This window comes from Pinus tabuliformis, chromosome 1_1, assembly GCF_031772625.1.
Source record: "Pinus tabuliformis cultivar Carrire ecotype Pingquan chromosome 1_1, CPIR1, whole genome shotgun sequence".
Taxonomy (NCBI): Eukaryota; Viridiplantae; Streptophyta; class Pinopsida; order Pinales; family Pinaceae; genus Pinus; species Pinus tabuliformis.
The window spans coordinates 528,046,756-528,062,397 of NC_142297.1; the positions used below are offsets into that span (position 1 = coordinate 528,046,756).

Below are 15,642 nucleotides of genomic sequence, written 5' to 3' on the forward strand. Positions count from 1 at the left end.
CAGCTAGTGGTGAGCAGGGGCATTACCCAATATTGTTATGCCCTGCCTTCTGCCAGACGAACGGCCGATCAACATGGGAAAATGCAGATTGAGTTATGGATCCAGAGCCAATTGATTAAAAGCCATAAGCAAGCGTAGGGGCAGGTTATCTGCACAAATAAATTATGCCAGTGAGGAAAATGGCAGCCACTTGACACATAGAAAAGAGGATTTTGGTTTTTCAAGGCAGTAATAAAATGGAAAATGGTAGCCACTTGACACATCATAAGGCAGAATGAGCTTCTCAACAACTGCTTAAGGCTACCATCACATTCGTTTTTAATTAACCTTTTTATTAATACAATTTCAAGCTTGCAAATCAACTACGGAAGAGTTTCAGGGATTCAACAACAGACTTCATACTGTTTTAAAATTTGCACTATGCAATCTTCATAGTGTTTTATGCTGTGCAATCATATTCATGAGAATCGATTTTATGATATGCTGTTTTACACTATGCAATCTTCATTATGCTGTTTTACACTATGAAATCTTCATAGTCTTTTATGCTATGCAATCATTTTCATGAGAATTCATGAACTAGTGGCAATGGCATAGTACTTAAAGTCCATATTGTTTTATTTATCTATCTATACTGGTATGTTTATCTATCTATATTTGTTTAATTCATTAGCCAATACTCTTTAAAAATATATTAAAATAGAGATGAACTTTTAAAAAAAAAAATGACACCCCAGTTTAAACACGTCACTGGAAAGAAGGCACATGGACTCACTGAAAGGAAGCTTTGTGGGTTGGTTTCATGGCCATCTGCCACAATAACTAGGAGTAGTCAGGTCTTTGTCATCCTTCCCTCTAGATAGGGATGTTTTCCCAAATTCGTAATAAGTCCAATAACTAGGAGCGGTCAGGTCTTTGTCATCCTTCCCTCTAGATATGGATGCTTTCCAAAGTCGTAACAAGTCCATTGCTAGCCAGCACTGAATTCTGCTTCTGCTTTTCATTTGAATTTATGATTGTACACTTGGCCAACACTTTAAATTCTTTTCTTTCAGGAAAGAGGTCTGAGTGAATAGGACATTCCCTTATCACTCAAAGAAATTTGACTGAATAGGAGGTTTTTCTTTGACTGAATAGGAGGTTCCGTTATCACTAAAGACCATTGAGAATTGTTGCTTCTGCTTTTGAAATTGAATTTATGATTGTACACTTAGCCAACACTTTAAATTCCTTTCCTTCAGGAAAGAAGTCTGAGTGAATAGGAGATTCCCTTATCACTGAAAGAAATTTGAGTGAATAGGAGGCTACGTTATCACTAAAGATCATTGAGAATTGTTGAGGTATCTGATACCTTAAAGCGACTAAAATATACTCTTTAAAATATCAGTGAATTATAAATAATTAAATAAGTTCAATGACAATAATTGAATTATTTTTCAATTATAAATAATTAAATAAGTTGAATGACCATAATATAGTGCTCCTTAATACATGCAATCTTATTATTAGTGAATTATAAAGATTTAAATAAGTTGAATGACAATAATATAATGCTCCGTAATACATGTAATTTTGTAATTTTGTTTGTATTTGTCAGTAGTCGCAGGTTTTGACCATCTGGAACATTGCAGATAACATTTGTTCAGAACATAATAGCTCTTCAATAGAAGGCAGGTTTGGAAATTAGGAAGTTTCAAATTTGTATTTTTTTAGTACTCGCAGGTTTTGGCCATTTCGAACATTGCAGATAACATTTGTTCAGAACATGATACTCTTCAATAGAAGACAAGTTTGCAAATTAGGAAGTTTCAAAGTAGAAAAGGTAGCACACAAACAGAATGTTCATTGATATGTCATAATATGTTCATAATTATTTTTCTCAAAACTAGGTTTTACCTATATTCTGACATAATTTTACTTTCTTTAATATCAAAAAGATGTTTGTTGCTACGAATCCTCTTTGATATCTAACCATTATTATTTTCTTCCAAAATTAGATTTTACCTTGGGGAGATTTTGTAGCATCAACTTGAAAATTGTATTGGCACAAGTACTAAGTTACTAACACAGGAAGTGATTTATGGTTGCAAGTATCAATTACTGGCCAAAGGTAAGTATTGGGCAAAGTTTACGTACGATCAGTCGGGACTGAGCAAAATTTACATACAATCATGTAATTATAGGGATTTCTAAATTTGGTAGGCGTCAATAATAAACAAAAATAAAATTTAAAACTACTGCCTAAGTAAAAATGAATGTGCAGCGAAAGAGAAAAGTACTGTCTCAGTAGAAAAGAAAAAATGAAACTTAAAACTACTGGCTAAGTAGAAATGAAAATGCAGCAATGCAACTTACATTTTTGCAATGGTTGCTTTGCCTCGGTGAAAGATTGACCAATGAAACAGTACCAGTCTTCTTTCTCTTCATTGCGAGTTGTTAAGCACAAAATGCAGAGCGGGGAGAACCCTTTGGCCTCAGTAATGAGGAATGCATGCAATTGGCTTGCATGAATCTCAAGCATCAAGAAGAATCAATTGATTTGAGGTTCGCTCACATTGTTCTTACTTCAAATTGGAATTAATTAAACTGGAATTAATATTGATTTTGTTTTCAAGTGGCCTTTCCTTGCGATAGGCGGTGCAAGGTGAGGCAGTGAGGTGTAAAGCATCGACTTCATAAATGCATCAAGTGTATCATTATGCGTCGAGTGCAGATTGCATTGTTTGGCGGTGAGGTGCATAGCATCAACTGCATAAATGCATTGAGTCCAAACGTTGTGCTGCCAGAGTTTCAAAGTTTAAAGTACAAAGTTCCAAAGGCTTTCAAGTACGAAACTTGTAGCATGCACTATCAACTGCATAAATGCATGGAGTCCAAACGTTGTGCTGCCAAAGTTTCAATACAAAATTTGTAGCATGTAGCATGCACTATCAACTGCATAAATGCATTGGGCTGCCAAAAGGTTTCAAAGTTTCAAAGCGTTTTGTACTAACGTTGGGCTGCCAAAGTTTCAAAGGGTTTCAAAGTCTATCGTTGGGCTGCCAAAAAGTTTCAAAGGGTTTTGTGTAACGTTGGGCTGCCAAAGTTCAAAGTTTAAAGTTTCAAAGGGTTTCAAGCACAAAATTTGTATCATGCACTAACAACTGCATAAATGCATTGCATTGAGTCTATCGTTGGTTTGCCAAAAAGTTTCAAAGGGTTTCAAGTACAAAATTTGTAGCATGCCGTAATATTTAAGGCCTTGTCTACCAAGGCGTTAATTTTGTGGGCATGGCCAAAAATCCCAAGAATCTTTGACAAACTTTGGCAAAGTTTCAAAAGGTTTTAAGGACAAAATTTGTAGCATGCACTAATATTTAAAGCTTATTATAAATGGTCATGAATTTTTTTATTTTTTATCTTTAGAGCTAATTGTTAGAATGTTTAAATCGTGTTAGAGTGTTTGAATTGTGTTTTTGATGGTTGCAATGGATCCAGCACCATCAAAATCACTTAAATCACTCAAAGTCTTGAAACTTGAATCTTGACAACCTTAATAAAGATTTTATCAAAAATTGTATAAAAATTTCCATTATTTTCTTGATAAAAACAATGAGTCTGACCCTATTTAATATTAAAGGACTAATGTTAAAAATAATTTAGCATTAATAAAATATATGTTTTGTAACCTCAGTACAATGTGCAGCGATGTATCAGTTCAAATACAAACGCCCAATCAAAATCTATGAAAAGGAAAATTCAATAATTTTAATATAAAATTTCAATGTTAAATTGACAACCTATGAAAAAATACCGCCCAACGCGATGTCGATTACTATATACCTTAGACAGGGTGTAATAATTTGATTACAAATAGTAAAGATACTAAAGAGTAAACACACATCTTTAGCGTAAGATTTAATTGAAATGAGGCTGTTCAGAACAACTCTCGGATCAGACAAAAAACAGTATTGATTGTAAAAGGCTTGATGCAGTTTTAGAATTCCGTTGCCAATTTAGTCTTCTCTACTCCGCCAGAATCCACAAACCCCACAGCCTTGGTGTTTCTCTTGTGTTGCTGCTGCAGCAATGATTAGACAGGGTGTTATAATTTGATTACAAATAGTAAAGATACTAAAGAGTAAACACACATCTTTAGCGTAAGATTTAATTGAAATGAGGCTGTTCAGAACAACTCTCGGATCAGACAAAAAAACAGTATTGATTGTAAAAGGCTTGATGCGGTTTTAGAATTCCGTTGCCAATTTAGTCTTCTCTACTCCGCCAGAATCCACAAACCCCACAGCCTTGGTGTTCCTCTTGTGTTGCAGCTGCAGCAATGATATTGCTTTCTGAAGATCTTATAATTTTGCTTGCAGAAGGGTATGATATTGTTTTCTGAAGATCTTATAATTTTGCTTGCACGCGGGTTGGATGTGTGGGTACATCCGATTGTGATTTTGGAATCTTTTTCCGCACCCATTGCACTATACTTTCCGTGAGAACGGCTTCGTCACTGGTTATGCAAACGAACCGAATCGAACATAAGTCTGAAGCCCTTTGCTGGACCGGGAAAAAATTCATTATGTAAATCGAAAAGGCGACTTTGATAGACAAACCAAATTGAAAGAGTTTTTTATTTTTTCCATTCGGCATTGATCCATTTAACAGCCGCTCTCTCATGGAGGAAATGATTTACCATTTAATATCGTTTCATATAAAATTTATAACCTTAATTAAAAGACGCAGAGACGATATTTTTTTTCCGAAGAAAAAAAGCCGAGCTTTTCTATTAATTAAAATAAAAGAGCTACAAAAAGAATGAGTGAACATTCAGCAAAAGTTGCTTGTGCCATAGAGATATTTAAATCTCCCCTGTGGTGTCTTGTGATCATGTCTTTCAACAAAAGACTAAAACAGGTCTCCTGACCGCGGCCTGTACAGCCATATTAAAAAATAATAGTCAAACTGTCTCAAAGTATCTGGGCCTCCTTTTATCAGGAAAACAGCCCAATGTATAATATCAAAATAACAACAAAAAACAAACTGTCTCTCCTGCTTCAGGAGCAATTCCAAGCATGTTCAGAAAAACAGAAAGGAAGATTTAATTTATGAGTATGGTGGAAGATCCGACACACGGATCTGATCCCCTGCTCCGTTATCCTCCACGCACCCAGAATCTGCTGTAAACCTGCTTTAGAATACCTGTCTGCTTCTTCATTTTTATCCCTGTAAATATGATCAATGGAGAAAACATTAAAATGAAGCTTTAAGATTTGGATTTCTTCTAACAGAGGCATCAGCATATAATTACTGCATCTAAATTTCCCATTGACCCAGTTTACAACATTTGCAGAGTCTCCAGAAATCTGAACTGTGAGGACGCTTCTATGAATAAGCCAGCACAGGAGAAGTTTTAAGGCTGATAATTCAGCGAAATTGTTTGTGCCCGTCCCAAGACCCACTGAAGCTTTTAAGGAAAGACCCACTGAAGCTTTTAAGGAATGAGAAAGACTAAGATGGATTATAATGCCGGCTCCCGTGGTATTGTTTTGAGCTGCCCCGTCAAAGAAAGCCCAGGGGATGCCTTCTCTGATGACAAATTCCTTTCGCTGATTTAAAGTTGAAGGATTCTCCAGCTCAGGAAGCCCAGGGGATGCCTTCTCTGATGACAAATTCCTTTCGCTGATTTAAAGTTGAAGGATTCTCCAGCTCAGGAATGCTAGCTAGTATAGCTGAGGCTTGAATTGCAATGACATCCACTGGGGTGACATTTTCTTTACGCAGAGACGATATTTAAACATAAGATTAAGATAATATGGAGACTATTTTTTTTTTACAAAGTTCGGTTGCTATTCATTAACTGAAAAAGATGAGGCTAAGGCCTTACATAAGTTGCTTCTGGAGCAATGATGATCCAAGGAGTTACAAAAAGGAATTTTTCCTTGGTCCGTATCTTAACTAGATTACTACTAGTGCTACTTAGGCTACTGTAGATACAAACATACTGCTGTCCCCAAAACTTGCACTTACAAAGCATGGTCAGTCGATCTCAATGTGACTCATTTTTCTGGCTGTTGATCCTTCTGGATCCATGTCGACATCAATGGGTTTGACACTTGAGGATGAGGTTGCCTCCTTCTTTTCCAGCATTTTCTTAAGCGCATCAATCTTCTCTTCAGCATGTATGCATCTTTCTTCTGCATGAATACATCTGTTGTGCAGCGCACTGTATTGCTCGTGAAGGGAGTGGACCCTGTGCAGGAAGAGCTCCATTTCTGCTCTGTACTTAGTGTGGAGGATCTTGACTTGTTCCTCCAGCCTGCTTTCCAGAATGCGGATTTGATCTTCAAGTTGATTCTCCATACTGCGAACCAAATCTTCCAGCGCTCCTTGCTGGGCTCGGAGCTCATTGAACTCCTTGTTCAAATCTCGGCAGTGGAAGCAGTCCTCCGGGCGCTCCATGTTTTCTTTTGTCTGAATGTTTGCTGCTTTCTCTGTCTTGGTCTGTTGGCTGTGCCGATTCCTTTGTTTGCTGATATGGCTTCTGCTGAGACTCTTTACAACAGTGGGATCCCTTACAAGACCGCACAGAGGATACCTGAAACTGTCACTTATACCCTTTATGATCTGAGAACTCCCAACGTTGCTCCCACTGTGTAACTGGGTGAGAGCAGAACTTCTGAAGCGCTCACTGGTCTTGCTAGTATTCCTATTGCTTGGATGATCTCCGCAATCTATTTTGCTCTCGATTTCACAATGGGATTTTCCGGAATTGAATTGGATCGAATGTGATGGAGGGGTACTTATAGAGTTTCTCCGGATATACCGGCGGGAGAGGCTTCTCCTCATCCCGATACTTAAGATATTCCTCTGTCTAAACTGACGGTAGATAGGACTACTTTTCCCAACGCGATTTTGCTTTCTGCTACATATATCTTGGTTGGGATTGCCATCTCTGTAGCAAGGACGATTTTCTGCACTGTAAATCTTAACTCCTGCGACTTGAGTTGGGCTCCCTTGCTGCTTACTCATGCCTGTGCTGTCATACTTATCTTTTCTGACCTGAGATCCTTTGGATTGACTGCTGCGGTGAATTCTGTATGATATAAGACCACACGTTTCAAATGGATAATCGTAACTCATGGAAGCGATTGAGTGGAGACATGATCATTGCAATGTAGCTGCCCTTTTGGTTGGTGACATGCTTGATTGGCATGATAGTCCGCCTTTTTATTGAGACCCCTTAGAATGTGAAAATAGCTGGCTTCCTCTATCAATTTTTGTAGATTTTGATTTCTTGTATTGATTTGTTGCAGAAGAGTGTTAGGAGTATTTTGTTTTTGCTCCATAAGACGGATGATAATTGTTGAGTCGCCGAAAATATTGACTTTCTTGATGCCCAGATTGATGACCTGGGTTAGACCTTGATAAAGGGCCAGCCCTTCAGCCCGATTGTTAGTCAAGTCTCCCAGTCCCCATTCAAAATACAAGATTGTTGTGCCATTTGCGTTGCAAATAACACCTCCAGCGCCGGCTTGACCCGGGTTAGATTTTGAAGCTCCGTCAAAAAATAGACAATATTTGTTGCAATTACTCAACCAGAGGGCGAATTCCTCCTCCTTGAGTCTCAGTTTCCATGCTGTGGCTGTCTCTTTTGTTTTTAACTTATTCTTTTCTGATTCATAGCTGCTGATTACGTTGCCATAGTTGATCAGGTCCCTTTCTTCAACACTGAGGCTGCTTAGGTTGATTTTGCTGTAAGATCGAATAGTCACAGTCTCAACAGCTAAGCTGATAGCTTTGTGGCAGATTTTCCTTGTGTTGTGGTTTTTGTCTTGGAATACTTTCTTATTTCTTGCTATCCAGATGCTCCATAGCATTGTTAAGGGTAAAGTATTCCAGATTCTTTGAGATAAATTGATTTTCTTGCTCCTCCATGGACAATGCTTCTTCCAATTTTTGATTGCCTCTACTATACTTGGGTTGGGGTTCCACTCTGTTCTTCCTACAACAGCTAGATCTTTCCAACAGTTTGCAATCACTTGACAGTTGATAAACAGATGCTGTATTGTCTCTTCTGCTTGAAGACATATTGGGCATCTGGAGGGCCCTATGATGCCTCTTTTTTTGAGGTTTTCAGATGTTAAAATTTTTCCTTTCAGCAGGAGCCAGCAAAAGAATTTGACTTTAGGGGGGGCCTCTGCTTTCCAAACAAGCTTCCAATGGTTCCATATGTCCTGTGGAAAGGTGTTGGTGCAGAGGTGTTGATATCCTGCTTTGGTCGTGTACTCCGTGCCTGATGGGTCCCATCGAAAGCTGTCTCTGGCTCCCTTCTGAATCGGGGCTTTGCTGTGTAACTGATCTTTGAGAGCAATGAAATTTGGTTGCAGATCCCTTGGGTAGTTCGGCAGTTCCCAGCCAATCCATTCTTGGAAGGAGTCTCCCCACTTGGAGATTTGGGCTAGGTTCCAAATTCCTTTGCTATGTAACCAGTTTAAAGCTGGAAGAACATCTTCTTTGGATTCTATTGGATTTTGGCCAAGGATTCTATCTTTAGATATGCTTATGCTGCTTCCCTCTCCTGGAACTTTGGAAACATGTTGGATCATGATAGGGATAATTTTCTTACATAGCTTCCAGATGTTGGAGCTGTCTCTGTTGGGTATATTTACCTCTAGGAGCTTGTGCCTAGAAGCGCTGAGATACTTGGCTTCTAATACTGATTTCCACCAAGCAGGACTCCCCGTGATTAATCTCCAAACTATTTTAGCCCCGAGGGCTAGATTTAAAAGATAAGGAGACCTTATTCCGAGGCCTCCTTTTTCTTGGGGCTGTATGACACTTTTCCAACCGACCAAATGGAATTTTTTTTTCTCTGATTTCCCTCCTTGCCAGAGAAAAAAGCGGAGGGCCTTTTCCAATTTGTGGTGAAAATTCATTGGTGCTTGAAGCAAAGTAAAACGATAGATAGGGAGAGAGATCAAACCTGATTTGAGAAGAACGAGACGGCCTGCTGGGTTCAACCACATGGTTCCCCATTGCTGGATTTTCCTTTTGATTTTGTCAAGAATTGTGTTCCAAGTTTCTATCTTCAGAGGGCCTTTGCTCACTGGCATACCAAGATAGGTGAAGTGGTTCCAATCAGCCTTGTAGGAAACCTCTAAGATATTTGCAATACTTTGAATGTTGTGAGCCGAAGTATTCCATCCATATATGCAGCTTTTGTCTTGGCTTATTTTTCCGCCCGAGCATTCCATAAACTGATCCAAGATCCTTTTGAAGCGCCTAGCAATAATAGTCGAAGCACCTCCCATTAGAAGGGTGTCATCAGCAAATTGAGAGTGGTTGATGTTTTTTGTTCCCTGCGCGAATTTGATCCCTGTTATTAATCCTGCCCTTCTATTGTAGTCCAGTGCTTTGCTTAGAGATTCAGCCATTAGAATGAAGAGGTAGGGGGAGAGGGGGCAGCCTTGCCTTAGGCCTCGGGAGGATTGAAAGGCTGTGCAGGGTCGTCCATTCACAAGAGGCGAGATCCAGGGGTTGGAGATACAGGCTTTGATCAAGCAAATGAAAGTGTCATTGAATCCTAGCTTGCTTAGGACAGCAAATAGAAAGGTATGATTGACTCTATCGAAAGCGTTTGCTAGATCAAGCTTAAGAATAAAACCTTTTTCCTTGCGACTGAGGCTTGAGTGAATAGCTTCTTGAACCAGAAGGATGGAGTCGGAAATATGTCTGTTGGATAAGAACCCACCCTGATTTTCAGAGATCAATGAAGGGAGGAGAGGTTTAAGTCTTGAGGATAGGATTTTAGTTATTATTTTATAGGCCGAGTTGCATAGGGATATTGGACGAAATCTGGAAAAGGAGGTTGGCCGATTCTCTTTAGGAATGAGGGCTAAATAGGTTGAATTTGTATATCCTCCTATTTTGCCTTTTCTTAGAACCCAGCAAATCATTTTGAGGATATCCTTTTTAATCAAAGACCAAAATTCTCTATAGAAACTGATTGGAAATCCGTCTGGACCTGGGGCTTTGTCCGGATGGAGGCTCCATATCGCCTTTTTGATTTCCTCCTCATCTACTTCTTTTGTGAGGTTGTTGTTCATTTCTGGAGTAACTTCTCTGCTCATGTGCTGGAGAAAGTTTGCATAGTCCACCTCATTGTGGTCCTTGGTTAAAAGAAATTTGAAGTGGGTTGTAGCTGCTTCCTTGATAGCGCCTTGAGAATCGTGTATGTTCCCTTCTCCATCTCGGATTGTGTTCACCGTGTTGCTTGTTTTTCTTATTGTGGCTTGTTTGTGAAAATAAGAGGTGTTTTTATCACCTTCGCGTAACCAAGTTTGTCGAGATTTTAATCTCCATTTGCACTCTTCGTCTCTAGCAGTTTGAGTTAACGCTGCATACAATCTGATTTCATTCTGCCTGGCTTGCTGTGTGAGTCCTTCCACTTCTATATTTTGCTGTATTTTTTCAAGCTGCTGTTTGATTTCTTTTTTTGCTGCCTCGGGTTCCTTGTAGTTGTTTTTTGCCCATGCCTTTAGCGCTTGTCTTGTATGCTTGATTTTTGATTCCCAGATGAAAATAGGGGAGCCTTCCACGTGTTGCAACCATGTTTGCTTAATTATGTCTCTAGCTGTTAGGTTTTGATTCCAAAGGGAGGAATATCTGAAAGGAATGGCGCCAAGATGGCTTTGACTTTGAAGAGTAAGAGTGATGGGGAAATGATCTGAAGCGGAGGAGTTGAGGATTTCAGATTGTCCGATAGAGAAAGAAGAAAGGAAGGCAATATTGACTAGAAAGCGGTCAAGTCGCTCCATTATATTACCTACTCCCAATCTCCTATTACTCCATGTATACTTGCGGTTCTTGGGCTTTATATCCACAAGGTCTTTATCTTGCATAATGCGTTCCAGCCAGCTTCTACATTGGTCGGCTGTAAAGTTCCCTCCTCTTTTTTCATTTGAGTGTAAGATCAGATTTAGGTCCCCTGCTAGGATGAGATTGTTATCATTATCTCCATCTAACTCTTCTTCTAAGGTGGTCCAGCAGATCTCTTTTTCCCTAAAATGATTGGGAGAATAGATATTGTAGATTTTTACTTCTTTGCCATTGTCCTTGCACTCCAGCTTAGTGCTTACCCAATGCTGTTGTTTTTTGGTCTCATTACAGCTCCATTTATTTGCATTCCACATTGTTAAAATACCCCCAGAGGCTCCCCTAGCTTCGCTGGTACAGCCTGCATACTGCTTTTGCTGATCCATGAGTTTGCTGATTTCGATCTGACTTAGTTTTGTTTCTTGTACAAGTAGAATATCTGGCTTTTCACTGCGGATTAACTCCATGAGGGCAGCTTTTTTGGAGGGGTGCCCTAGACCCCTGCTGTTCCAGGACAGTACTTTCATCATTATTTACCTGTATTGTGTGGAGGTGCTCGCCTCTCTTTGCCTTTGAGGTTGTTTTCCTTATCCGAAATCCCTAGTATGAAGGTTTCGATTGGCGTCTGTGATCCCATTGCAATATCCTTTTGTGCACTTTCCTCTCTGTGCTGTTTTGCCGATTTCCGTCCTGGTCCATGTTTTTTCTGAGGCTCATTGGAAACAACTAGATCCTTTGAAAGGCTTCTTGTGATTCTAGTTGGGTTATTATCTGGTGAAGGCTGAGAGATATGGGGGGGTGAAGCAGATTGATGCTCAGGGTCTTGAGAAGGATCTTCCTCTGAGAGGGATGCAAAGGGGTTTGAAGATGGGGGGATGGGAGGATCAGATGGCCGTGGAGGGGAGGGTGGAGAGGGAGAAGTAACTTGCTGAGAGGAGGGGGGTGGTGGCCCTAAGCTGGACGGATGCATAGAGGAGGAGGGATTTTTCGATGAGGGCTCAGCTGTATCTTGCTGAGGGTTTGTTTTTTTTTTTTTCCGGACTATTTCCCATGCTTCCTCGGGAGCTTCTTTACTGCTATTATCCTCTATTCTAATTTTGGTGCACCTGTTAGCAAAATGACCATATTCATGGCATACCTTACATTTGAAGGGGAGCTGCTCGTAATCCACTTGCTGAATGTGCGTCCAATGGTCGACTTTGAGTTTGACTGCCTCTGGTAAGCCTTTACCTAGGTCCACTTCTACGCATATCCTCGCACAAGCATACATATTCTCCTTTGGCTCCGATCTGTCCACATATTTCCCCACAGCATTCCCAATAGCACGAACAGATTCATCTCCCCAGCAGTGAAGTGGGAGATGTGGCAGACGAACCCAAACCGGGACCGCATTAGGGACATCCATTTCTGGGTCAAAGTCTGGAGTCCATCGGTTGAGATAAAGTCCTCTGGTGTCCATGAAGTAAGGTCCGTTTCTGAATATGAGGTTGCGATCTTCCACTGATTCAAAGAGGAAGGTGTAGAATCCCCTTCCACAAAATCTTATAGCGATTTTCCCTTGGACCATCGCATTCCAGTTCCTTTCCACCCATTTTTGAACCGTGCGAGGGGAAGGCCATAATCCTGTGAATTGTCCAACTAATCCATGGTCTGCTAGAGCTACAACAGCTCTTCTTGGTAGCGCTGAGGGCAGAGGGATCTCCGGTATTTCATCCAGTTTCTTAATAAACTTTGAAGCTGTGGGACGGATTCGTTCCTTATTGGTCTCTGGAACGAGCATGGCAAATGCTTTCTCCATTTCAGAGAGCTCCTGAGAAGGCTGAGTCATGATTCCGATTAGAAGAAAAGAGGACAGCGGGAAGCAAGGAGGTCAAAAAGGCAGGAGCCTTAAGAACCGAGGGCGAGGGCGCAACTGCCACAGAGCTGCTGCAAGGAGGGCAGGAGGCCCGAAAGAAGACCCGGGCTCGGGAGAGCAGGAGGCTCCAACCACGAAACCAGGTCAGGGCTGCGGCCCAGCAGCGGGGCTGCCTGGCGCGGCAAGCATAGGCGGTTAAGGGCAAACCAGAAGGGGCCGCTATCCGTCTTCCTCAGAGCGCATTTTTCAAGCGATTAGAATGATAATATGGAGACTATTAGAGTTAGAATTCTAACCTATTAAACTCCTTCAGCTCCAAACCTGCTATGTATGAAAGCTTAGAGAGCGCTCTTCTCCATTCTGCAATTCTTTCTGGGTTGACGTTCTTGCTTTCATGAATTTGAAGGGCTTCAGCATATCCTCCATTGTTGCTCGTCCACCCTACATATCTCAAGAATCGATCATAGATTCCGTCTTTGCCGCTTGTCCTTCGAAGATCCGCAGGCTTCACACTGTAAAACACTGGCAGAATAGGAACCCCCGAGTCCAACATCTGGACAAGCTCATCCAGACACCATTCGGATTCCGCATATCCTGGAGAAAAAATGGCTATATGAGCTCGGGCAGTTGCAATAGCTCCATTTATTTGCCAACGTATGTCTCCCGGCTCGATTTCTGGCTTGTCCAGAAATACTTCGTATCCACAGGAAGCAAGGCGATGATAGACATGACTGGCCAAGGTTTTCTTAACATCGGCTCCGCGATGATTTTTAAATACCTCATATTGTTTCCGCAAACGATTCCCTGAAATGGATGTGTAGAGCACAACAAACCCAATACTGACGCGACCGAAACCGAAGTTAAGAACAAGAGCCCTATCAGTATCATGGTAAATTTTGGGTCATTTAAAACTGCAATTTTTCCCATTTTTAATCAGAATTCAGGCAAACTCAACTGGAATATCTACCCAAAAATGGCGCCGTTAAACCACGCCGATTGAGAAGTGGAATGTATTTCAAATCTGTTTTGATGCAGTCCGCGGATAAACGCTGTGCCACAGAGTTGCTGCGCGACTCGCGAGCAAGTAGTATGTCTATGAACCGCCAGACTGCCAATTTAGTAGATTCAACTTTATTTCAAGCTCGGCGCGCATTTCAAACCGCCAGACTGCCAATTTAGTACGTTCAACTTTATTGCAACCTCGGCGCATTTAACGTCTGTATGATATGGCTTACAATATGACATATTAAAAAACCCAGAGATATATCCTTTCGGAGGACAGGAGCTCGGCACGCATTTGAACCCTATATAACACGTTTTACAATTTGATATATTAAACAAAAACGAAAGCCGTAATCTCTCTCTTTGAAATTTACTTATTTTTGCGCTGTTTTCCGGTTCATTATGCGGTTAGGAAGTTCCTATTTCCACCCCTATAGGTTTATTAATGCGCCCTGACATGCGTCCTTCCCTGATAGCCAGATATAACACGCTCGCGATTATAGAGGTGGAAAAAAAAATAATGCCGTGTTACATCGGGATATAAGGGGCGCATGTCAGGTCGCATTAATAAACCTATAGGGGTGGAAATAGGAACTTCCGTCTAATTTTTCAGTCTCAATTCTTGGGTGCAATTTAAAATCTAATTTAAATAGCAAAAATCAAGGTTTGACTAAAAAAATTGTTAAATTCAGAGAAAAAAATCTAATTATTAGACAACCCCAAAACAAAAAGGATGAGCAAGAAGTTACCCACTAAATTCAAACATTCAACTTTATATGAGTTTACATGTGAACTTTAACTATACACACTTATTCAACTTTGTATGAGTTTACATGTGAACTTTAACTTTACACACTTTTAATAAACATGCTCCAAGACAATTTTCATTTAAAGAATTGTTTTCTCTTTATGGGATGATTGATTGGTTGGAACAATGGGATGTTATCTCTTTTATCTGGTTTCAAATCTTATGAGAGGACATCGTTGGTTCCTTGTGATAAGGTTCAAGGAGTAGGCTTCCCCATCCTCGTGGAGTCTCGACTCTTGCTAAGTCATAAATTAGTTGAAATTAATAGAGAAAGTTTATTTCATGGTTGTTTGTGTCTACTTCCTATTTTCTAGGAGATAGTTTTGATCTTCCTAAATTGAATGTAAACTTATATATTTTCTGATTTTATGATTAATGTGATAGAGCGGTACTGCTTGGGCAACCTCCAGGTGTAACTTGGCTCACCTGTGAGCTGTTAGTTTTAGTTTGCAAGTTTCATTCTAATTTGTCTTTCCATTTTTTAAACATGGTATCAGAGCACAGAGAAGGAGCTCTTTGTGAGTTGGGTTTGTGGTGAGTTGAGCCTTTGTGGCTGAGAGCCTTGGTGGTTGAGATTGGAGAGCAAGTAGGCCTCCCTTTCTAGTGAGTGCGAGAGAAGGTGTTGTTGGAGGCAATATAGGATCGCAAGAGGAATTGCTCAGGGAGAGGTATGCTAGTACAATTTTTTTTCGTGCGACAGAGCACTAATCTTTTTGAGTAAACCTGATCAACGCGACCCCAACAAAGAGAGGTCATGCTAATCAGCTGATTCGGATTTAAACAGGAACGCAACAAATTACAGAGATAACCATAAACACAAAGACGCAGCAGAAATAATACTTCATTTCATTAATGTAAAATACTGAGATATGCTTACAAACAGAAAATGGAAATAAACAACTAGGGCGATGGTAGCTTATCTCTGAGAAGAGATGTGGTGGATACCTGCCTCTGAACTGTGTTACAATGAGGCTCGAAGGCCTATTTATTGTTGAGAAACAATGGAAAACCCTTAACATTCCAAAACCTAACCCTAGAAGATGAAACACCAAATTGTGGGCCATGTTTTGGGTAAGTTGGTACATCAACTTCCTAGGGTCGTACCTTTGGCACCCGA

At 40.4% G+C, this 15,642-nt stretch overlaps 1 protein-coding gene across 1 annotated transcript; it reads right to left on the bottom strand.

Annotated features, from left to right (window-relative positions):
- Positions 1–3,976: 3,976 nt before the first annotated feature.
- Positions 3,977–13,855, bottom strand: LOC149214101 (uncharacterized). The gene is made up of 3 exons (XM_089389293.1): positions 13,012–13,855; positions 5,118–5,208; positions 3,977–4,060 (listed from the first exon to the last, which is right to left on the bottom strand). The coding sequence occupies exons 1-3, from the start codon at positions 13,266–13,268 to the stop codon at positions 3,977–3,979; spliced, it is 432 nt and encodes a 143-aa protein (XP_089245419.1). The 5' UTR covers positions 13,269–13,855.
- Between the last annotated feature and the right edge of the window lie 1,787 nt (positions 13,856–15,642).

Bases quoted from the DNA above. Each gene is read 5' to 3' on its own strand.
- LOC149214101 (XM_089389293.1), bottom strand. From the start codon at position 13,268: ATGTTGGACTCGGGGGTTCCTATTCTGCCAGTGTTTTACAGTGTGAAG. The intron at 5,209-13,011 runs GTTAGAATTCTA...TCATATTTACAG, and splicing joins GAGCTGAAGGAGTTTAATAG to GGATAAAAATGAAGAAGCAG. The intron at 4,061-5,117 runs GTGTGTCGGATC...TCATTGCTGCAG, and splicing joins CGGAGCAGGGGATCAGATCC to CAGCAACACAAGAGAAACAC.